Source organism: Hyalella azteca, unplaced genomic scaffold (assembly GCF_000764305.2).
Source record: "Hyalella azteca isolate HAZT.00-mixed unplaced genomic scaffold, Hazt_2.0.2 contig7943, whole genome shotgun sequence".
Classification (NCBI taxonomy): Eukaryota; Metazoa; Arthropoda; class Malacostraca; order Amphipoda; family Hyalellidae; genus Hyalella; species Hyalella azteca.
The window spans coordinates 16,285-40,157 of record NW_025938050.1 but is presented as its reverse complement, the minus strand read 5'-3'; the positions used below and the strand labels follow the sequence as shown (position 1 = coordinate 40,157).

The 23,873-nt window shown below is 45.1% G+C and overlaps 1 protein-coding gene across 1 annotated transcript in view; it reads left to right on the top strand.

Moving 5' to 3' along the window:
- The window catches only part of LOC108681342 (neurofibromin), a 45,830-nt gene that overhangs the window by 18,497 nt on the left and 3,460 nt on the right, over nucleotides 1-23,873 (top strand). The window contains exons 18-42 of the mRNA XM_047881427.1: nucleotides 391-589; nucleotides 1,230-1,406; nucleotides 1,822-1,986; nucleotides 2,408-2,569; nucleotides 2,837-3,036; nucleotides 3,679-3,812; nucleotides 4,171-4,325; nucleotides 8,672-8,816; nucleotides 9,750-10,561; nucleotides 11,349-11,486; nucleotides 11,729-11,909; nucleotides 12,263-12,446; nucleotides 12,570-12,595; nucleotides 12,646-12,729; nucleotides 13,118-13,262; nucleotides 14,063-14,262; nucleotides 14,676-14,809; nucleotides 15,045-15,185; nucleotides 16,165-16,252; nucleotides 16,674-16,813; nucleotides 17,200-17,550; nucleotides 18,171-18,321; nucleotides 18,376-18,824; nucleotides 20,966-21,199; nucleotides 22,785-22,878. Coding sequence (XP_047737383.1) covers nucleotides 391-589; nucleotides 1,230-1,406; nucleotides 1,822-1,986; nucleotides 2,408-2,569; nucleotides 2,837-3,036; nucleotides 3,679-3,812; nucleotides 4,171-4,325; nucleotides 8,672-8,816; nucleotides 9,750-10,561; nucleotides 11,349-11,486; nucleotides 11,729-11,909; nucleotides 12,263-12,446; nucleotides 12,570-12,595; nucleotides 12,646-12,729; nucleotides 13,118-13,262; nucleotides 14,063-14,262; nucleotides 14,676-14,809; nucleotides 15,045-15,185; nucleotides 16,165-16,252; nucleotides 16,674-16,813; nucleotides 17,200-17,550; nucleotides 18,171-18,321; nucleotides 18,376-18,824; nucleotides 20,966-21,199; nucleotides 22,785-22,878 — 4,889 coding nt within the window. The remainder of the gene's footprint in view (nucleotides 1-390; nucleotides 590-1,229; nucleotides 1,407-1,821; nucleotides 1,987-2,407; nucleotides 2,570-2,836; nucleotides 3,037-3,678; nucleotides 3,813-4,170; nucleotides 4,326-8,671; nucleotides 8,817-9,749; nucleotides 10,562-11,348; nucleotides 11,487-11,728; nucleotides 11,910-12,262; nucleotides 12,447-12,569; nucleotides 12,596-12,645; nucleotides 12,730-13,117; nucleotides 13,263-14,062; nucleotides 14,263-14,675; nucleotides 14,810-15,044; nucleotides 15,186-16,164; nucleotides 16,253-16,673; nucleotides 16,814-17,199; nucleotides 17,551-18,170; nucleotides 18,322-18,375; nucleotides 18,825-20,965; nucleotides 21,200-22,784; nucleotides 22,879-23,873) is intronic.

Here is a 23,873-nt window from a genome sequence, read left to right as displayed (position 1 = left end):
TTGACTAAGTTGTAGGTACGTCTTAGGTATACATGACTATGCCAGAGTCCCTGTATGCACCGTGAGTGCCGGAGTCCCTTAATGTCCCGTGACTGTGCCGGAGTCCCTAAATGTCCCGTGACTGTGCAGGAGTCCCTGAATGTCCCGTGACTGTGCAGGAGTCCCTGAATGCCTCGTGATTGTGCATGAGTCCCTGAATGTCCCGTGACTGTGCAGGAGTCCCTGAATTCCCCCTGACTGTGCATGAGTCCCTGAATGTCCCGTGACTGTGCAGGAGTCCCTGAATGTCCCGTGACTGTGCATGAGTCCCTGAATGTCCCGTGACTGTGCATGAGTCCCTGAATGTCCCGTGACTGTGCAGGAGTCCCTAAGTGTCCCGCGACTGTGCAGGTGGTCGTACGAGATCAACACCTGCTGCCGAGACCTGGACCAGGCGTGCATGGAGGCGGTAGCGGCGCTGCTCAGGGGCCTGCCCCTGCAGCCGGAGGAGAGCGACAGAGGCGACCTCATGGAGGCCAAGTCGCAGCTCTTCCTTAAGTACTTCACGCTCTTCATGAACCTCCTCAACGACTGCACTGAGGCGCAGGAGGTCAGAACTTCAGGAACTGTACGTCAGAACTGTACGCTCTTCACGGGGGTTTTACTCAGCCATGGCTTTTGCTTCAGCCAGGGCTTTTGCTTCAGCCAGGGCTTTTGCTTCAGCCAGGGCTTTTGCTTCAGTCAGGGCTTTTGCCCCAGCCAGGGCTTTTGCTTCAGCCATGGCTTTTGCTTCAGCCAAGGCTTTTGCTTCAGCCTGGGCTTTTGCTTCAGCCATGGCTTTTGCTTCAGCCAAGGCTTTTGCTTCAGCCTGGGCTTTGGGGGCTTCACGTTCTTCAGTCAGGGCTTTTGCTTCAGTGGTGTAAAGTTTTTAAGCAAATTGATTCATATGTGCCACATTTTTGACATACCACATACTGGACATGATATATTGAATACAAGCCACATTCCATCCATGCCGCGTTTTAGACATGCCATTCGATAAACATACCATATCGTCTTCAAAACTCTTCATGCCACATGATATTCATACTACAGATATTACCCAGATCCCGTAAACAGCATAGACCAGCGATGTTCCAAATCACATGTTTGACTATAGATTTCAATCTTACTATTTGATTCTTTGACTGGATTTTTTATTCTATCAGTATTTCCATCAGAATGTTTTATTGTATGTTGTCTGTGTGCAGCAAATGGAGAAGGACCCAACGAGGCAGCGGTTGCCACCTGGCAAGCTGTCCGCCCTCCGCACGGCCGCCATCCAGGCCATGTCCAACCTCCTGTCCGCCAACATCGACTCCGGCCTCATGCACTCCATCGGCCTGGGCTACCAGAAGGACCTGCAGACCCGCGCCGCCTTCATCGAGGTAGGCCTACTGTGGGGTAGGCCTTGACTTTCATGGAGGTAGGCCTGCCGTGGGGTAGGCCTTGACTTTCATGGAGGTAGGCCTGCCGTGGGGTAGGCCTTGACTTTCATGGAGGTAGGCCTGCCGTGGGGTAGGCCTTGACTTTCATGGAGGTAGGCCTGCCGTGGGGTAGGCCTTTCAAGACTTTCATTGAGGTAGGCCTGACGTGGGGTAGGCCTTGACTTTCATGGAGATAAACCTCGTATGCCTTTACGTCAAAACTGACTTCTCATTGTTTCACATGACCTCACATGCCATCATGTGTTTTCACGTGGCTTTGACATGCCTGTGACAGTGTGACTGGCCCATACGTGCCACTGACAGGCCCTGACGTGCCTCTGACAGGCCCTGACGTGCCTCTGACGTACTCCTGCAGGTACTGACGAAGATCCTGCAACAAGGCACGGAGTTCGACACGCTGGCGGAGACGGTGCTGGCGGACCGCTACGAGCAGCTCGTCCAGCTCGTGACGATGATCGGCGACAAGGGCGAGCTGCCCATCGCCATGGCCCTCGCCTCCGTCGTCATCACGCCCCACATGGTCAGTCCAAACGCCCCACATGGTCAGTCCAAACGCCCCACATGGTCAGTCCAAACGCCCCACATGGTCAGTCCAAACGCCCCTTGGTCAGTCAAAACGCCCCACATGGTCAGTCCAAACGCCCCACATGGTCAGTCCAAACGCCCCACATGGTCAGTCCAAACGCCCCACATGGTCAGACCAAAAGTCATCGTGTAGAGTTTTGAATGTCGCGGTCACGCTGGTCAAGAACACCTGCTATCGCTGGTGCTCTTGATTACGTACCGGGTATGTTTTTAATTCTCTATTCACGTGTTAACTTCCATCTTTTCTGTGTATTTATGGCCCCTCGGTGTTGCAGGACAATTTGACCCGCATGTATGATCTTAATTCTCTATTCACGTCCATCTTTTCTGTGTATTTATTGCCCTCGGTGTTGCAGGACGAGTTGGCCCGCATGTTCGTGACGCTGTTCGACGCGAAGCACCTGCTGTCGCCGCTGCTGTGGAACATGTTCTACAAGGAGGTTGAGGTCTCCGACTGCATGCAGACACTCTTCAGGGGCAACTCTCTCGGCTCCAAAATCATGGCTTTTTGCTTCAAGGTTCGTTATTAAATTATCCTATAATAATCTCGCTTGATGTTCACAACTGTATTCGAGCAATTAAGAATCCTCTTTGTTGGTCAGATGCAGTGTACGAGATTGAGTTATTTTGGCTCAGATCTACGTTTTAATACTCGTATGTTAATTATATTATCTTATTAATCTTACGTGTGACGTGCCCTCATAGTTCGTTTGAACCAGACGCCACGATAAAAGCTTCGAATAATTATAATGATTATAATAATAATATGTGCATTTGTGGCTCAGATATACGGGGCTTCGTACCTGCACAACCTACTGGAGCCGCTGATCAGACCCCTGGTCTACACGGAGGCTGGCACGTTGCCCCTCTCCTACGAAGTAGACCCTGCCAGGCTAGACCCCCACGAGGATGTCGTTGAGAACAGGAAGAACCTCATCGCCCTCACTGCCAAGGTCTTCAACGCCATCGTCAGCTCTGCTGACAGGTGAGAACCTGCTTCGTCTGTCTTCAGCTTAGCGTGTCTGCTGACAGGTGAGAACCTGCTTCGTCTGTCTTCAGCTTAGCGTGTCTGCTGACAGGTGAAAACCTGCATCATCTGTCTTCAAGTTAGTGGTGTAGGATATGCTGCTCTTTAGTTGTGGTTTTCAATTGAAATGACCTTTGATATCCTATCACAGTTTTATCATTGCGGTGTGCAACTACGATTCTTATATTTTTTAGTTTCACATATTCAATTTAAATTTCTATTCTTAAACTTGACTTCTGATTGGGTTAAATGATGCCGAAAAATAACAAAATCTAACCCGTGATCGGTCGAAATCCTGTTAGGGTATTTATTTTTGAGCAATGAGCATATAATGTATTATTGTTGTTGACGCTCAATCCCGTGTGGTTTGTTGAGATTTTGACTGGTGAATGTTAGAAAATGTACGATATCCTGATAAAATTTACGTAAATTAATATCCTAATTATTATTCTATTCTAATAGAATAATAATTATTTATCCTAATAAAATTTACGATATCCTAATGTTGCATATCAGCCGCTAGATTTGCTATATCTTTGATAATTTAGACTGATAATCGTAAGATAATTTCGATGCCTTAATGATAACCATATGTTGCAGGTTCCCCCCTCAGCTGCGCAGCATGTGCCACTGCCTCTTCCAGGTTCTGAGCAAACGCTTCCCTCAGTTCCCTCAGAACAACATAGGAGCCGTCGGCACTGTCATCTTCCTGCGCTTCATCAATCCTGCTATTGGTGAGACTATGCTGCTTCATAGACTCCTTAGGTTTTTTCGTTTGATACTCTTGGATATGATATTCAATGGATGTCGGAAATTAATAGTCTTCAGCAGTGATTGTTTGATACGCAGCTTGTTTTTGTATAGCATCTAGCGTGTGTTTGTTGAAGTGATTCCAATGCAGTTTTTGACGCACATCGTGTCTTTGTGTCTATTAACAGTTTATTTATTTCTACAGCGAGTTTATTGCATTGATATCATTGCAGTTGACACATAACGTTTGCTTGTATGTCACACAACTTGTGTTGCTTTAAGACACAGCGTGTTTCTTTTATACACACTTATTTATTTGTATGTTTTTATTCATTGTGGCAGTGACCCCCGTGGAGATGGGCATCCTGGACCGGCAGCCGAGTCCCCAGGTGAAGCGCGGTCTCATGCTCATGTCCAAGATCCTGCAGAACATCGCCAACCACGTCGAGTTCAGCAAGGAACAGCACATGCTTCCCTTCAACAACTACCTCTGGCAGGTGGGACGTGAGATAGTACCTCTGGCAGGTGGGACGGGGACGTAAGATAGTACCTCTGGCAGGTGGGACGTAAGATCTGTCTCTTATACACATCTAGATGTGTATAAGAGACAGGGTGAGATGTCCTGGCTGCCTAACTTCACTAGGTGAGATGCCCTGGCTGCCTAACCTCACTAGGTGAGACTAGGCTGCCTAACATCACTAGGTGAGACGCCCTGGCTGCCTAACATCACTAGGTGAGACGCCCTGGCTGCCTAACCTCACTAGGTCAGATCAGCGCTAAAACCTTACTTTAATTTCACCAAAATCTTATCATAATCTCACTAGGTGAGATCATTGCTAAAACTTCACTACAATTTCACTAAAATCTTGTCATAGTCTCATTAGGTGAGATTTCCATCACAACATTACATGGTGAGATCTCAACATAACATCATCAGGTCGCATCCATAGTTTTTAACGTCTGTTTACAAACTGATTGCAAGTAAACAGTTGGAAATAAATTTCATCTCGTTTTATTGTCGGGCTAGAACGCTTAAATAGTGAAGGAATCCTATAGGATACAACTCAGTACTCCGTCGATCTCGCGACAATGAGCTGGACTCTTAAGTTGGATGACGATTTGTAGGATGCTTGTAGGAGTTGTAGCTCCATGGATATAGGAATGGTGGCCACCGTAATGTATTTATATGATGAAACCTTTGGGCAACTGCTGTATTAGTATTATGTACAAGCATTAATTGATGTAAGCGTAATTATTAATTTGTTTTTATGAAATGGAACCATATTTTCTACCGAGATGCAGTCTTGCGTAAACCTTTCATTGCTTACTGCTTATTTTTGCTGTTATGCTGCATGTATATTTGTGTATTGATTACTAAAAACTGTTGATATTGAGTCTCATTGTCATCTTTTTGATACAAAGTGCCCGGTTGACCCTCAGGTTCTGCAGCCATCCTGACGACAAGAAGCGGCAGAAAGTTTCCATGATCTTAGACAAGTTGATCACCCTGACCATCGAGGAGGAGGAAATGTACCCGTCCATCCAGGCCAAAATCTGGGGCAACATCGGCCAGGTTTGTGCGAATGTGCCACGAATATTACTTCCCAATGAACATACGAATAGCATTGCTTCTATATATGCTTTTGTTTGTGTTGAAGCTCATTGACAGCCATATTGCAGGTGTCGGAGCTCACTGACCGCCATATTGCAGGTGTCGGAGCTCACTGACCGCCATATTGCAGGTGTCGGAGCTCACTGACCGCCATATTGCAGGTGTCGGAGCTCACTGACCGCCATATTGCAAGTGTCGGAGCTCACTGACCGCCATATTGCAGGTGTCGGAGCTCACTGACCGCCATATTGCAGGTGTCGGAGCTCACTGACAGCCATATTGCAGGTGTCGGAGCTCACTGACAGCAGGTGTCCATGACACCATGTCATATTGTACCACCATGACACCATATCATACCATCTCATATGTCTGACACCATGCCATATTGCAGGTGTCAGAGCTGATCGACATGGTGCTGGACTCGTTCCTGAAGCGGTCGGTGACGGGGGGCCTAGGGTCCCCCAAGGCGGAGATCATGGCCGACACCGCCGTGGCGCTCGCCTCTGCCAACGTCGCCCTCGTCGCCAGGAAAGTCATCGGGCGTCTCTGTAAGGTGGGCTTTCAGGTGGCCTTTTTTGCTGATCATAATAATGACCATCAAGGTCATTATTATTATGATGGTCATTATTATGCTGGTCATTATATAATGACGTCAAGGTTGCTTATATGGTATACGGTCGTCTCTGTAAGGTAAGCTTACATGTGGCCTTCTTTGCTGAAAATAATATAATGATCATTAAAGTAATAATAATGACCATCAAGGTTAATAATAATGACCATCAAGGTTGCTTTTCTTTTGTTTCACTTGCAGGAATCCCAGTGGTTCTTATCTTGTATATCATTAATATTTTTTACATTAAGCTGAACATCGTGCTTAAGCTTGTGAAATGCTACACATTTCAGTTTTACCTGTTTGTCAAATATTGGGCAGGCACGATATTGTTGAATGTTGAATGATGTGAAGCTTGTGATGATATGTAATACGTAATGTCGTGTACAAGTGACAATGTACAACATGTAATGTCGTGTACAAGTGACGATGTACAACATGTAATGTCGTGTACAAGTGACAATGTACAACATGTAATGTCGTGTACAAGTGACGATGTACAACATGTAATGTCGTGTACAAGTGACGATGTACAACATGTAATGTCGTGTACAAGTGACGATGTACAACATGTAATGTCTTGTACAAGTGACGATGTACAACATGTAATGTCTTGTACAAGTGACAATGTACAACATGTAATGTCGTGTACAAGTGACGATGTATAACATGTAATGTCGTGTACAAGTGACGATGTATAACATGTAATGTCGTGTACAAGTGACGATGTATAACATGTAATGTCGTGTATAAGTGACGATGTATAATATGTGATGTCGTGTACAAGTTACGTTGTACAACATGTAATGTCGTGTACAAGTGTCGATGCTTGATGACGTGTTGATGACGTGCACCACGTGCTCAGGTGATCGACAAGACGTGCACGTCGCCCACAAGCACGCTGGAGCAGCACCTCATGTGGGACGACATCGCCATCCTAGCGCGCTACCTCCTCATGCTCTCCTTCAACAACTGCTTGGACGTCGCCCGCCATCTGCCCTACCTCTTCCACACCGTCACACTCTTGGTGGGTTGGTCGGTCACACCCTGCTGGATGGATGGTCGGTCACCCTGCTGGAGGGATGGTCGGTTACCCTGCAGGAGGGTTGGTCGGTTACCCTGCTGGAGGGATGCCCCATCCCACATGTTGGTGCCGCGGAATTGATGTGTTTGTTTTTTTGTTGTCCATCCTGGTTGTGACGGCTGGGAAGGGGTTACAGGTCAGCGAGGTAAGGTAAGCCAGTGATGGACTTACCACAGGTAAGTTCTACAACAATCACTGGCTCGCTGACCTGTCAGAAGCATTTTGTTTGCATTACACAACACCCTGGACCAGCCAGGTACACAACACCCTGGACCAGCCAGGTAAACAACACCCTGGACCAGCCAGGTACTAATTCATCATCCAGAATTGAATGAATGGCTGAGTTGGCCATGAGCTGAGGTTCCCGTAAGAACTTGTCCTGCGTGGGACTCGAACCCCCGGGTCCCTGGTTGCGAGAGACAAAGTTTCTGGCAACCGCAACACCACAGCCCATGTGTTTGTTTTTCTGGGTTATCGTGTTTTTTCTCAGGTTTTACGTTTATGTCACAGGTGTAGCGTGTTGATATCACAGGTGAAACGTGTCTAGGTCATGAGTGTAACGTGTTGATATCTCAGGTGTAACGCGTTTGTCATATTGTAATGTTTTTGTCACAGATTTAGCGTGTTGATATCTTGGGTGTAACGTGTTTGTGTTGCAGGTGTGTACGGGACAGGTGTCGATGCGTGCGTCCACCCACGGTCTCGTCATCAACATAATCCACTCGCTGTGCACCTGCACCAAGCCTTCCTTCTCAGGTACAGTAGAGCTGTGCACCTGCACCAAGCCTTCCTTCTCAGGTACAGTAGAGCTGTGCTAGATAGTACCTCTGGCAGGTGGGACGGGGACGTGAGATAGTACCTCTGGCAGGTGGGACGGGGACGTAAGATAGTACCTCTGGCAGGTGGGACAGGGACGGGGACGTAAGATAGTACCTCTGGCAGGTGGGACGGGGACGGGGACGTAAGATAGTACCTCTGGCAGGTGGGATGGGGGACGGGGTCACAAAAAAGAGATGTTGATTTATGAGGGTGAGGACTATAAAGGCGATGATGGATGTTGTAACTTTATGGAAAAGTGGAGGGACTACGGGCGCTGGATAATACACTGGAAATGATGGGTGATGGAGGGTTGGAAGGAGTTGTTGGTTGTTGAGGTGTATGAATAGGGTGACGTTGAGGTGCATGAATAGGGTGACGTTGAGGTGTATGAATAGGGTGACGTTGAGGTGTATGAATAGGGTGACGTTGAGGTGTATGAATAGGGTGACGTTGAGGTGTATGAATAGGGTGACGTTGAGGTATATGAATAGGGAGACGTGATAGGTAAACATGGCAACTACCCAGGTTCTGACGCAAACTATCCTGATTTTAACGGTTCTAAGAATCATGGGTTCGACGACAAGGACTCGTATTTTGACGCAAGCATGCAGGTCCTGATAGCAGGAAACCGAGAATTTTTTTTATATTTTTGCATATTTTGTTGCAAGCATGCAGGCTCTGATGGCAAGAACCGTTTACCTTGATGATATTTCCGCAGAACTTCGAGTCAGCGCGTCGGTTCTTCATCCAAATCGCGAGCGACTGCGAGAGCGTCGAGCAGGCGAGCCACAGCATCTCCTTCATCAGCGACGCCAACGTGCACGCCCTCCACCGCCTCCTCTGGAACCATCAGGAGAAAATAGGTCGTCTAGTTAATCCTCTTATTATTTCATTGTTAAGAAGCATTAAAGTTATTGTGCTTACATTAATCAGCAGAAGATACTAGATGCTCTTCCTCCGCCTCCTCTGGAACCATCAGGAGAAAATAGGTAGTCTAGTTAATACTCTTATTATTTCATTGTTAAGAAGCATTAAAGTTATTGTGCTTACATTAATCACCAGAAGATACTAGATGCTCTTCTAGTGCTCTATAAATTATACGGTGAAAAATACCTGTTAGGGGAACTCGAAGGTTATGGCGCTTAGATTTACTACCAGAAGAAAATAGGTACCGGTACTCAATTTAATGCTACACATTGAAGAAAACTTTATTATTGATTTAATGCTATTTATATATATTACCTGCACGGTCAAGCTAAAGCTTGATATGTTTTATAATCGAGTAACTGTCATCAAAATTTCTAGTTATTATGCTCGAATTACGTATCTGATGCTGTAGACCGTAGAACATCTTGGAGTAATTAAATATTGGACTACCTGATGCAGTAGCAACTTTATGATGATTGAAATATTTGGCGCTGTAGAAATTTTCTAGGAGATTTGAACGATTCATAAATATACTGCTGCTAGATAACAATATTCTTGTTACGAGAGCTCATGTAACCTTTAAAACTTGCTACCGTGATCCCTGGTCTTGATACCAGCCCCTGATAGTAGTGTTGATACCAGTCCCTGATAGTAGTGTTGATACCAGTCCCTGATAGTAGTGTTGATACCAGTCCCTGATAGTAGTGTTGATACCAGCCCCTGATGGTAGTGTTGATACCAGCCCCTGATGGTAGTGTTGATACCAGTCCCTGATGGTAGTGTTGATACCAGTCCCTGATAGTAGTGTTGATACCAGTCCCTGATAGTAGTGTTGATACCAGTCCCTGATGGTAGTTGTTGTCCCTCAGGCGAGTACCTGTCCAGTAGCCGTGACCACAAGGCTGTTGGCAGACGACCGTTTGACAAGATGGCAACCCTGCTCGCCTATCTTGGTCCTCCAGAACACAAGCCTATGGACTCGCAGTGGAGTAGCATGGACATGACGAGCACCAAGTTCGAGGAGATCATGGCCAAGCATAACATGCATGAAAAAGATGAGTTCAAAAGCATCAAGACTCTGAACATTTTCTATCAAGCCGGTACTTCGAGGGCTGGTAATCCCGTATTTTATTACATCGCTCGTCGCTATAAAATCGGCGAGACGAATGGCGACCAGCTGATTTACCACGTCATCCTGACGCTGAAACCTGTGTGCCGCAAGCCCTTTGAACTCGTCATAGACTTCACTCACACCAGCACCGAGAACCGGTTCAGGACCGAGTTCCTACAGAAATGGTTCGTGGTTCTACCTGAAGTCGCTTACGAAAATATCCATGCTGCGTACATCTACAACGCGGACTCTTGGGTGCGAGAGTATACGAAGTATCACGACCGCGCACTCGCTCCTCTCAAGAACCACAAGAAACTAATATTTCTTGATACTCCGGCTCGTCTTAACGACCACATCCATCCTGACCAACAGAAGCTACCTGGTGCAACCACTTCACTTGACGAGGATCTCAAAGTTTTTAATAATGCACTCAAACTCTCGCACAAAGACACTAAAGTCGCCATCAAGGTCGGTCCTTCGGCAATACAAGTCACCTCCGCCGAGAAGACCAAGGTCCTCTCGCACTCTGTCCTCCTCAACGACGTCTACTACGCCTCTGAGATCGAGGAGGTGCGTATCTCTTTACCTATTATATAGGCTGGTATACATTAAAGTGTTACTTTAATCCGTTACTTTAACCCTTTTACTTTAGCCTGTTACTTTAAACCTGTTACTTTAACCCTTTACTTTAATCCTTTACTTCAATCCTTTGCTTTGACCCTTTACTTAAACATTTTATTTTAACCTGTTACTTTAACCCTTTACTTTAACCCGTTACTTTAACCCATAATATAATCATAAATGTCTAGGTTTTGAACGTTGCTATCAGTAGGCCAGGGGTATAGCACCAATATAAAGGTTATAGCACTTATTTTCCAATATATTATGGGAACAATCTTGTTAGTAAGACGGAACGATGTTTATGTATACATGTTTTGATATCGTAAGCCTCTTTTGTTTTGTTCTCCATGTTCCTCATGACTTTTCAGTCGGTATCGAGTTTAGTATTTGGGTTTTATAAGCGTTATCTTCTTTCATGCAGCATCTATGGCTGGTTTGTCCGTTTTTCTGTTATCATTTGTCTTTGTTTATGCCCGCTTAATTTATTCTTTTTAGCGCATTTTCTTATTTATGAAAAAAATGCACTTTTGTGCTCGCCATGTCCGTCCGTCCGTCTGTCTGTCCGTCCGTGACTTTCACATTTTCGTCGACGAGAAAATGCGCTCTCTGTCACTCACTGCAGTGAGCACCTACTGAGTTATATTTTTTAATGTATATTGATGGTGATGTACCTGTCTACTAATTTGATTTTGTGCAGGTATTTAGGTTGATGGATAAAAGTATGTAATTTGTGCAGGTTTGTTTGGTGGACGACAACCAGTTCACGCTAACCATCGCCCACGAGTCAGGCCCGCTCTCCTTCATCCACAACGACTGCGACAGCATCGTCCAAGCCATCATCCACATCCGCACCCGCTGGGAGCTCTCCCAGCCCGTGAGTAGCTGGTCCCACTCAGGGCAGAGGCACTCGTCACTCAGGAGTGACAAACCCATCACTTAGCACTGACGCAGTCATCCTTTAGCACTGATCAACCCACCATTTGTCACTCAACACTGATCCATCCCGCAACCTTCACTCAGCCCTGATGCACTCGTTGTTACTGACGTGTTACAGGACTCAGTCACTCATGACTGACGTGTTACAGGACTCAGTCACTCATGACTGCCGTGTTACAGGACTCAGTGACGGTGCACCAGAAGATACGCCCTAAGGACGTGCCGGGGACGCTGCTGAACATGGCGCTCCTGAACCTGGGGTCGCTGGACCCCAACCTGCGCACGGCGGCCTACAACCTCCTGTGCGCCCTCACGCAGACCTTCGACCTGCGCATAGAGGGGCAGCTGCTCGAGACCTCAGGTGCGCAGCGGGCGCTTGATGCCTCGCAATATATATGTTACATTGGCGGCCTTTCAATGGATACCTTGGAATGTATTCATTGTTACATTATCAATTATCAGCGGGCGCTCGGAACCTCATAAGATATTATTTATTACATTATCTATTATCATTATCTTACATAGGTATATATTATTTGTTAGATTTGTTACATTAGCGGCATTTCAATGAATATCTCATAATATATTTATTACATTAGCGACCTTTCAATGAATTTGGCTGCCGTGAGATCCTTATCGTACACCAAAACAAAAGTTTTGTTTGAAAAAAAAGGTTCAAAACAAAACAAAAGTTGAGTAAGTTTATATGTGCAGGCTTGTGCATCCCATCAAACAACACAATTTTCATCAAGAGCGTGAGCGAGAAGCTGGCCGCCAATGAACCTCACCTCACGCTGGAGTTCCTGGAGGAGTGCGTACAGGGCTTCCGCTCCTCCAGCATCGAACTCAAGCATCTCTGTCTGGAGTACATGACTCCATGGCTACCTAACCTCACTAGGTGAGACTAGGCTGCCTAACATCACTAGGTGAGATGCCCTGGCTACCTAACCTTACTAGGTGAGATGACCTGGCTGCCTAACCTCACTAGGTGAGACTAGGCTGCCTAACTTCACTAGGTGAGATGCCCTGGCTGCCTAACCTCACTAGGTGAGACTAGGCCTGTCTCTTATACACATCTAGATGTGTATAAGAGACAGGTACAGTAGAGCTGTGCACCTGCACCAAGCCTTCCTTCTCAGGTACAGTAGAGCTGTGCACCTGCACCAAGCCTTCCTTCTCAGGTACAGTAGAGCTGTGCACCTGCACCAAGCCTTCTTACACAGCATACTTATGTTTTTTTTGCATGTTTGCCTAAATCGAAATTCGAATGAGAACTTTAAAGGCCATTTAAACATCACGTAAATTCACCTTGTCATTCACATTTCAGACACCAGCTCCATCATGAATTCATCAGTCTTTGAAACTTTAACTTATATTTTAACTTGAAGATTTCGATGAAATAAACTGGTCTATTCGCTTGACCTTTTCTTTGCTATGAAATTCTTACTCTGCTTCTGAATGTTTTTCATTTGGTAATAGAAGATATTTTGTAGTATAAATACCTATGATGGCTTAGAAAATATAAAATATCCTGTTATGTTTATGTTTACCATAGTTTCCTTTGAACAGAGGAGACCCAACGAGTCCTGCGTCTGTCACTGGACGAGTTCTCGCTGCCCAAGTTCTACCTCTTGTTCGGCATCAGTAAAGTGAAGAGTGCTGCCGTCACCGCCTTCAGGGCCTCCTACAGGCACACCTCTGAGAGGGGCCTCAGGTGAGGGTCTTCCTCCAGCGCATTCAATCTTTCATCCTTACGTCCGATTTTTTGCATTTGATTTTTTATCCTTGCATTCGAACTTTCTTCCTTACATTCGTTTTTTCATCCTTGCATTTGATTTTATCTCTGCATTTGCTCTTACTTCTATACATCTTGTCTGCTCGTACGGTCTCTTCACTGCGCATTTCATTCCACTGAATTTTATTTCATTGAATGCCATTGAATTTGCCAGGTTTAGAAGCTCATCATAGTCGCAGCAATGCAAATTTAAGTGACATAAATGCCCTATGACAACTCATTCTGTAATGAAAGTATCTTATTGAAACTCACGACATGCTGGAATGCAGAACGCTGCTTAAGGGCTGACCGCTCATGTAAATAAGACGGTTTAGTTTCACGATTATTTGGAATTTCACTGTATGCTTTCAGAAATAGTTTACTCGCTGAGAAAACATTTTTCATGGTAGCCGATTTTCTACACAAAATCGTAATGACCGCGGTGCTAATAATTTAGCGTTCGGTTCCATTAGCAATACGCTCGATAGCACGTTAGAGTTGAAATTGTTATTAACTAGTTATCTAGACCATAAATCATATGGTCTTAATATTACAGTTTGATTTTTTAAAAAAAATCGATGATGGCGAAAGGCTCGCCATTCTATTAGCTAGAAGTGGTGTTTAAACAAAGAGACTATATTGACCAGACTATATTAACAGACTATTTTAAATTAGAAAAATTAAAAAGACTATATTAATGAGACGAAGTTGAAATTGTCAATCCTGGTACTGTGTGACAGCGCTGCGAGCGACAGAGAGCGGATCTCGCTGACGTCTCTGGAGACGATCACAGACGCGCTGCTGGAGATCCTGGAGGCGTGCATGCGGGACATCCCGGACTGCGACTGGCTGCAGACATGGACGGGGCTCGCCAAGAGCTTTGCCTTCCAGTACAACCCCGCCCTGCAGCCCAGAGCCATCATCGTCTTTGGCTGCATTAGTGCGTGCCAATTTGAACATTTCTATTGTGAATTTGAATCATCGTCTTTGGCTGCATCAGTGCGTGCCAATTTAAAAATTTTTGTTGTGAATTTGAATGCTATTTATCAGCACAGTTGATCCTTCTTCCACTTGGGATAATTTTTCCATGTGGATTTGAATTCTATTTGACTGCAGCATGGGGGTCTTACTTGTACCTGTTGTGTTTATGTATCTTTGACATGAGTTAGTGTTTTCTTGAATTGATGTAACAGGTAAATGGGCCAAGTGATGCCCGGTAGACATAAGTCCATGCATACCCAGTGAAAATTTACAGACGCGGCAGCTTCTGATTTAGACTGCCAGAAGCTGGGGCGACTCTAAATTTTGTTGGGGTAAGAGCTGGCACAAACTTATTGCTTTATTATTGCTTAGGTAAAAGCATCAGCGACCAGGACATGAAGCAGCTTCTCCGTATCTTGGTGAAGGCCCTCGAGAGTTTCTCCGACATCACGCTTATTGACTCCATTATCATGTGCCTGACACGTCTACAGCCGCTACTTAGACCTGTGAGTGTGCAGGGCTGTGTCAGCAGCCACTACTTAGACCTGTGAGTGTGCAGGGCTGTGTCAGTAGCCACTACTTAGACCTGTGAGTGTACTGTTGAACAGCTTCCATTTAGTGGCTTGCGTGAAGATTGTGTGCCGCCTCTAATTATATTAGTGAATGTATACATCTTTTGTTTTTGTTGTATGATTTTGATCTAGACGAGTTCTCTCCAACTATAGCTCTGTTATATTGCAGGAGTCAGCAATCCACCAGTCGCTGTTCTGGGTGGCTATTTCTGTGCTGCAGCTGGACGTGCCTCAGCTGTACGCGTCTGGCCTGGCGCTGCTCGAGCAGAACCTACACACCCTCGACAACCAGGGCACCTTTGATACCATCGTGCGTGACGATGCACAATCTGCTTCTTAACCTTATCTAAACCATATTGTTCCTATCCTTATGGAAAATATCTTGCCACTAAACATATATAAACAATCTTGTCTTTGATGCACCATCTGCCTAACCATATATAAACCATCTTGTCTTTGATGTACCGTCATCTGCCTAACCGTATCTAAACCATCTTGCCTTAACCATAGTTAAACCATGTTGTTCCTATCCTTATCGAAACTATCTTGTCATTAACCATACATAAACCATCTTGTCCTTGATGCACCATCTTCTTCCTAACCGTGTATAAACCATATCTCTAACCATAGATGAATCATTTTGTCATTGATTGCATTTCCTCAAGAGTCGACAAGGCCTGTCAACTATGGCCCCTCAATTATTGTTCTGTCAATGATTATTAAATATATTGTGATTATAATCAATTAAGTCAATTAGGGTCGATCAGATACAGTCAGGGTCAACGTCAAGCCTTGTCTCAGGATCACAACCATGATGTCCGTGTGCACTTTTGATTCATTGTTCCATACGGCGCTATATCCATTGCTGATGAACCTGCAAACGCTATTTGCTCGTTGGTTTTATTTACATCACTGTACTGCCTTCCTCCTAACATGTATGTTGGTCGGGAGAGAAGAGTCATGAGATTTGATTTAAGCCCTCGCTGGTAAATGTTAGATCTCATGTGGCCATTTAGTTGAGTAGACGAATTTAGTGAAATCGAGGCGGTTTAATGCAACTTAACGCCTACTCTGTGAAAAAATTTGTAAAAAAAAAATTTTCATTTGTCATACCGATGTTAAATTTGTGGACAGCATGAGGGAGAGCTTAGGCAGCAAGTCTTAGTAATGCTCTGGAATAAAAGGTGACTAATTATGTGGATACAGAAAATCTAAATTATTAATATTGTTGAAGTTTTAGAATGTGTGCGTGTGCAAGTAATTTAAACCGTATTATTTTCTGTAACCAGGCGCTGGAGAAGGTGATGATGAGTACCAGGGAGCCCCTGGAATGGCACTTCAAGCAGCTGGATCACTCCGTCGGCCTGAGCTTCAAGTGTGAGTAGCGCATAGCTTACTTGTATCTAAGACGCCTCAACAAGTGATTATTAACGCACGCTGTATTCTTTTTACGCATTTGTAGAACATTATTTGCTGGTATAAGCACTCATAGGTAATTCATATAGAACCTGATTAACACCAAATTGTCACCTCGTCTACACTGAGTAGCACTGAAGTAAGATCCACGCACTCCCATTAGACGGACCAAATATAACGCAATTGAAAACAAAGTGCAGCCAAACAACTCATGAAAAACATCAAAGTTACTACCAAGCATCTCTGATCACCGTCAAAATAAAATTCAAGGATCATTGATTGCGCCAAAATAACATCCAAATAACAGTGAGATTCGGCAACATAAATAAAAAAATCAATTTGTAAGTGTAAGTAACTTATTTTTGTTACTGGTCTCCCGCAGCGAACTTCCACGTGGCTCTGGTGGGGCACCTGCTGAAGGGCTACAGGCACCCAGCGCCCACGACCGTCTCCCGCACCGCCCGCGTTCTTGTCACGCTCCTCGCCATCGTCGCCAAGACCGCGCGCCGTGACAAGTTCGAGGTGGGCAGGTGGTGACAGGTGGTGGAAAGGTGGTGGGGTGGCGACAGGTGGTGACTGTTGGTGGAAAGGTGGTTAGGTGGCAACAGGTGGTGACAATGGGTGGGATGACGGGCAGCAGTGCGAATGAAGGCAGAAGATGGTATGGGGCAGGAGATGGGATAGTTGCAGTAGGTGAATTGTGACATCAGGTGAGATAATGACAGAAAACAGGATTGTGATAGTTATCACCAGATGTGAGGGCGTCATGTGTGGTGTGTGGACGGTTATATCAAGACGTGTTAACAAGAAATCAGATGCAGGTTTCTCCGATTATAACATCCATTTCGGAAAGTTTATATATCATTATTTGTAGTGTATCGTGTGATAAACCGCCTTTTACCGTGCAGGTTGCACCCGACAACGTGGCGTACTTGGCAGCGCTGGTTGCAGTGTCCGAGGAGGTCCGGTCACGATGTCACCTCAAGTTCTCGCTGGCTCGAAATATGAGCGAGTCCTCGTCCAGCGACACGTTTCCTGTGGACTTGCACCTGAACCTTAACCCTCCACTACCTGCTGGAGGAGGAAGTGGTAGTGGTGTACCTGCTGTGCCTCCAAATAATACCAGCAGACCGCCCCTGTCACTGCCACACTCCGTCACTGCACAGCACTGCCAGCACCAATACCCCGGTGCCCAGGCTGCTGGGCTATCACCCCTCAACCACCTGCCTCCTAGTCTCTTCTCTGATGCAGTGTCTCGGGTAACTAATCTCTGAAGCAGCAGCTTTATTTTTAATGCATTTCTAGATATTTTATTTCTGACTTACCAACCTGATTTCTGGTGCAGTAACAGTTTCTTTTTAGCGCATTTTCTCATTTATGAAAAAAAGGCGCTATTGTGCTCGTTATGTCCGTCCGTCTGTCTGTCCATCTGTCCGTGACCACGTTTTCGTCGACGCGAAAATGCGCTCTGTCACTCGCTGCAGTGAGTACTGAGTTATACTTTTTACTATGGCTATAGCCTCATGTCTGATGCACAGCATCGGGTAATATGTTTCTGCCTTATTTTCGTATCATTTTTTGCCCACTGCCATCATTCAAGCTTCTCTGCTGCAGGATCATATCACTTATTCTACTAAAATTATTAGTCTGCTTATATCGCAAGTTTACAAGGAATTTAAATTTTTATGTTTTATGTCTGTCTTAGAATTTTGATATAATAATTTGATTTTATTCATTTTAAGTTTTTCGAACTGATGATGGAGCTGGACTCCGAAACGTTTTCAATATTGATATGGTGAATTTGCTTGGTGTTTTCTTCACTTATTCTACTGCTATGTTTATAATCACGGTCTGCTTAATTGATATTTTTGTTGTGCAGTGTGGCGCCATGCCGGCCTGTGGCAGCTCTAGCACCTCTGGAACTGGCACTCCAGTTGGCAGCAACGCCTTCACCTCACACAACAACAGCAACACAGCCAGCACGAGCACCACAGGAAACACAAACAACACAGGCAGCATGAGTAACACAGGCAACATGAGTAACACAGGCAACACGAGCACCACAGGAAACACAAACAACACAGGCAGCATGAGTAACACAGGTAGCACCCTAAGCATGGGCAGCACCAGCGTGTTGTCAGTGAGCAACACTGGCGACTCTGACGTTGCTGAGCCGTCCTCGAGCAACAACACGCCCGTGCCGTCGCGGGTGTGCACTCCCGTGTGCGGGTTGCCATCTGACATCCGCACTCCCGTGTGCGGGTTGCCATCTGATATCCCTGCTGACTCCAACACACAGCAACCCTCTCCTGCCGCTTCTACCCGAAACACCTCACCTCCCCCTCCATACAGCTCCCCACCTCCCCCTCCTTCTTACTCTTGTACTCCTCCCCCGCCTTACAGTTCCCCACCACCACAACCCGCCAACCGCCAGTCCCACCACCATCACCACCACCACCACCACCAGCAACTCGTACAACCCAAGCCCAGGGCGTGGCTGGTGCTGGAGCCTCCGGCAGACGCGCTTACGCAGGTCAGGAGGGAGCGTAGGATGGCAACACTGAGGGGCAACACTTGATTTGGGTTTAGGATGGCAACACTGAGGAGGGCGAGCTGAGTGGCAACACTTAATTTGTGTTGCATTGAGAAGCTTTGTTTGATCAGGAATGGCTGATGTAAGTGATACTTTTTTTATTTTCACGAACTTTAAAGAAAAAAGTGTTCAGAGCTCATTATTTGCAATGCAAGTGGCTAGGACACCTGAAGGGCCTGGTGGCTCCTGAAGGACACCTGAAGGGCCTGGTGGCTCCTGAAGGACATCTGAAGGGCCTGGTGGCTCCTGAAGGACTCTGAAGGACACCTGAAGGGCCTGGTGGCTCCTGAAGGACACCTGAAGGGCCTGGTGGCTCCTGAAGGAGACCTGAAGGTTCTGGTGGTTCCAGAAGCAACAGGTACCTAGCCACGTCACCCAAAGTCCGTGGTATCTCTGGCGGTTGCCGGCTCTCATGCCGTCGGTCGAAGGCGTAGTGAACCTACTTGATTTGGTTCTTCAAGGCTTGAAGAAGCTCTCAAACATGTCGACTCTCACTCCTTATACCTTGTCGGAGTAGCAGGACTCCGTCGTCTATCACTTCTACTTTTACTACTGCTGCTACTTCTACTTGTACAACAGCGGCTGCTACTGTCACCACCTTCCCTTTACCCTTCACTAACTTCTGCCGTTTTCTTTACAGCCTCGCAGTGTGGTGCAACTCTTTTATGGGAGACTCAACTCATCCTTAGCTCTTACTATTCTTTATATTCCGTTTTATCTTGCTTTACTCGATCCTTTCTTGCTAAAAGCTTTGACAATTTTAATTTCGCTGTCTGGCAACACTGCCCTGCCGTATGTAGTGTGGTGCTATAATTTTGCTCTGCGTCGATCTGTAGTGTGCTGCCCTAGTGCTACCGTGTACTTTCATGTAGTATGGTGCCCTAGTGCCAAACTGTACTACACTGTAGTGTGTACCCTGCTACATTACACTGTAGTTTAGACCCTGTAGTGTATTACCAAATTGCAAATTGTGAGTCCTACAAAACGTGCATTGCTAAACTGCAAATCCTCGCCCCTGCATTTCACTGTAGTCCTGATTCTGTATCATGGTGGCCTGCTGCAGTTGAAAATTATGCATATCTTCATCGCTACGACAAATCATTACAGTGAAGTCTAACATTTCATTTCTGATTCTCATTTCTGGTTCTATTCCAATTCCTGCGTCTCCATGGCGCCTTTCTTCCGCTCCAAGAATTTACCCTTTTAATAATTTATATTTTTTTTCTCTTTAGCAAAATTATTTTTTTTTTCGTCTTTTCAACTCGCTCCTTCTCTCCAATAAATTTTAAATACTCTGGCTTGTTCCAAGTCAGCTTTCATCGTCACCTCGGCAATTCTCTTCTCTTTTAAGAATTTTCTTACTCGATTGGTTTTTGTTGTCTCGGTGATCTCGGCATTAGTAACCAACGAATGCCCTACCCGCAGGTTTACACTCATTCACTTCTGCTATTAAGCAGGACATTTATGTATCTGAGATTATTCTCTTGTGTGAATCATGATCAGACATATTCATGTTGTTCTGTGTTGATCGTTATCAATAGCCGTTATCCCTGCTCAAGTTGGCACTTCAAAACCATTTAGTAGCTCTGGTTTAGTCAAGTTGATATAGTGTAATAATGATGTACGTTATACATGTGCAGTGTGCACAACTGCACATGCTAATTCTGCGGCTTTTTTGGTTGAGGTATCGCATGAGGCTGTTGATTTGTCGAGCATGAAACTATGGCCACTGGCCAGCAAAACTGATTTGGTGCCTCTGCCTGAACGCTGCTTCTCATTAATGAGCTTTAACGTGTCGATATTGTTAGAACATCGCTAGCGTAATCCACATCTATAGGCTGCGTTCAGTGTCGGGTGCTGTGTTTGGGTGTGCTTGCTCGTCCCAACCATTACCATTGTTTGTTATCGGGACTGAATCGCCTACCAATCCGCTGTTGTTGCATCATGATGGCTTGTTGGTACGTGACGAATATTTAGATCATGTCACTATAGCTTCTCTGCCATGTAACAGCACCCTGGTGGTGGTAACGGTACGTGACAAATTCTTACGTCAAGTCACACGCTTCTCTCCCATGTAACAGCACCCTGCTGGTGGTGGTGGTGTTGTGGTTCCCGGCTTGACGATCATACCAAGCAGTTCTGTGAGTAGCAGCAACTCCAGCCTCGATGTCCAGCACACGACGAGCTCATCAAACCAGCTCTCGGCCAGTAGGGGCGTCGACCCAAAAACTTGGCGCTCCCTTGATTTGGACCCTCAGAAATCGACGCGTCCCACCTTCAGGAACCAGCGATCCTCGTCCATGCCCACATCTAAGGTCGTTATCATAGTGCATGCTTCATCGTCTCTCACTCTCCTTCCCTTCTCTCCCCTCTCTTCGTGTCACCACGATGGCATCTTCTTCGTGGTTCATCTCTGTCCCTGTGCACAGTTTCTACTGCTACACCTCCTACAGCTCCTGCACTCTCGTTTGTCCTGTATTAATCCACTGAATCTTTTTGTTGCAGTCATTCCACCGCCCTTCTTATCTCGTCCTTGTAACTAACTACACTCTTCTCCCAGCTCTTGAGAGACCGTAAAGATAATCTGCTTAAGTACTTATATATTATTCCATGAAACTGTTCTCGTTTATTAACGCGGATATTTTCTTCGAGCCTCCTACTTCCTTGAGAGGCCAGACATGGAGCTGCCTTTCGCTGCATCATTGGTCGTCTTCTCGACATAACAATCACTGTCTTACTAACCCACAAATGCATGCTTCTTCTCAAAACGTATACAAAAATCCGCTGAGATATCTCATTACTCCTACTGTTATACTCCTGCATGACTTTAGACTCTAATTGAAGCTTGCAAAGAAATGGCATGAGGCTTATGAGCTGCATTTTATTACGTGTTTAAAATATGTTCATTACAACATGACTGAGAAGTGAGAACCAATCTTAACCACAGCTGAGATAAGTTACTTCACAATCGATGTAAATAATTAAAACTCCACATTTTCCTATAGCTCACTAAGTTTTTCATACAATAATAGGTTTTTTTAGAAAGCCTTCATGTTTTCCAGCTTCACGCGTCAATTATCGCTAGTTAGAAAAATCTTGGCGTATCAGTACAACTGCTTGCTCTGTTAGCTGCGCCCTTACCTTCACTCATTCCAATTTATGTGTACGACTTGATTCTAAATATATCAATCCAATATAGAGATAATTAGCTATATAATATTTTTAACAATTATTTCTGCAATTATTATCCTTTTAATGTGTGTGGTCGAAAGCTCTCGTTAACGGCATGCGGAGCACAGAGCGTGCATGTCGTGTGACGGGCCATTTGTAACCTGTTATGATCGTTACCTTGCTAATGGCTACTTCGACACGTGACGTTCTTGCAGCACAACAGACGTTCTTGCAACACAGCCAGACGTTCTTGCAACACAGCTTGCCATCACCATTAATGTGGATATAAAAATCCAACGTTTCATGTGATCCCTGTCCAATAATCACTATTTTATTGCCATTAAATACAGATATTCGCGCGCATTGTGGCCCGGCGGAGGCTTCAACTAAGCTCGGAATGTTGCCTCGCAGAGCCTGTGTTCTGTTCTCCCCTTTCCGCTGTTCTTCTCCAATTGACAGACGAATGACATGAACTTTCGGCAAAAAATAGTTATTATCTTCTTTACATCTACGTCAACTTATTTCTCAGGGTTTGCACTCACGCGATATTTTAGGTTAAGCTTCATGAAACTTCTTGTCCTGACTGCAGCTGCTGCAAGATGTACTCATGATTGTGCTGACTATGTCCTATCTATCCGATAGCGCTGATTTTGTACTATATATGTACGACAACACTGTCAGTCGACTTGATGTTCGACAGTGCTGACAGCTAACTTTTATTCTGTTCAGAATGAGGCTGGTCCTTCACAGCTCAGTAGTCAGCATGGCGTGCTGCAATCTCAGCACGGCGGCCCTTCTGGTGCTGCTGGGCAGTCATGTGTGGGTACGTTCTGCTGGGCAGTCATGTGTGGGTACGTGGTGCTGGGCAGTCATGTAGCTGTCTCTTATACACATCTAGATGTGTATAAGAGACAGATCCACTAGTGTACATAACTTTAACTTGTATCCCTCATAGCTTTATCCATCATGTCTGTACATCTATCATGTCTGTACATCCACTAGTGTACATAACTTTTTCATTAGCTGCAGTTTTTTGCCTATATAATTTCTTTTCCAGCACCGTTTTATGTTCAATGATTTATTTTAAGTAATTAAGTGTTGCACGACAATTTTTTCTTTAATGCTTACGTCACGTTACTAAGTTAAAATCGTTTAGACTAAGTTTCCTTACGTTATGGCTTGATTTTCCCATAAATTTCTTGTTTAACAGTGAACTTGTTCGACATAATTTGTGCAAGCATGACTTAGTGAGTTCAAAAGAGAACGGAATGTTGGCGCACTGGCACACTTAGGACTAAGGCACCGAGTTTTTTTTTTATGCAACATAACCATAATGCTACTAATTGAGAGTAGTTGGTTCCAGGTTTTCATCATTCCATGGAAGATGATAAACCACAGCTAACGGGATTATATAGTAAGGTCGCAGTAAGAGAATAAAGTGCAGTGACCCCTCAACCTTTATGTTTCCCGAGGGTCAATATACACGGCCGTACTGCAGTGAACCTTAGGTTAACTTAGTTGTTTGTTCTATTGTTTATCATCTGTGTTTGTTTGATTGGCAGCTGCACTTCTTGTTCTTTGTAGTTGTCAACGGCTCATTTTCAAACTATTATTTAAAATTAAAGAATCGTTCTACTGACAGTAGTTCTAGAATCCAGTCAAAAACAAATAGCATTGACGACGCTTAATGTGCCCTTAGTTACTTTGATCGACTAGCGTGCACATTCAGTTATGACATTCAAGACTGTGAATATGGCCATAGAGTAGATTTAACTGGCAACTGCATTTCTTAAACTATATTTCAACAGTTTATTACCA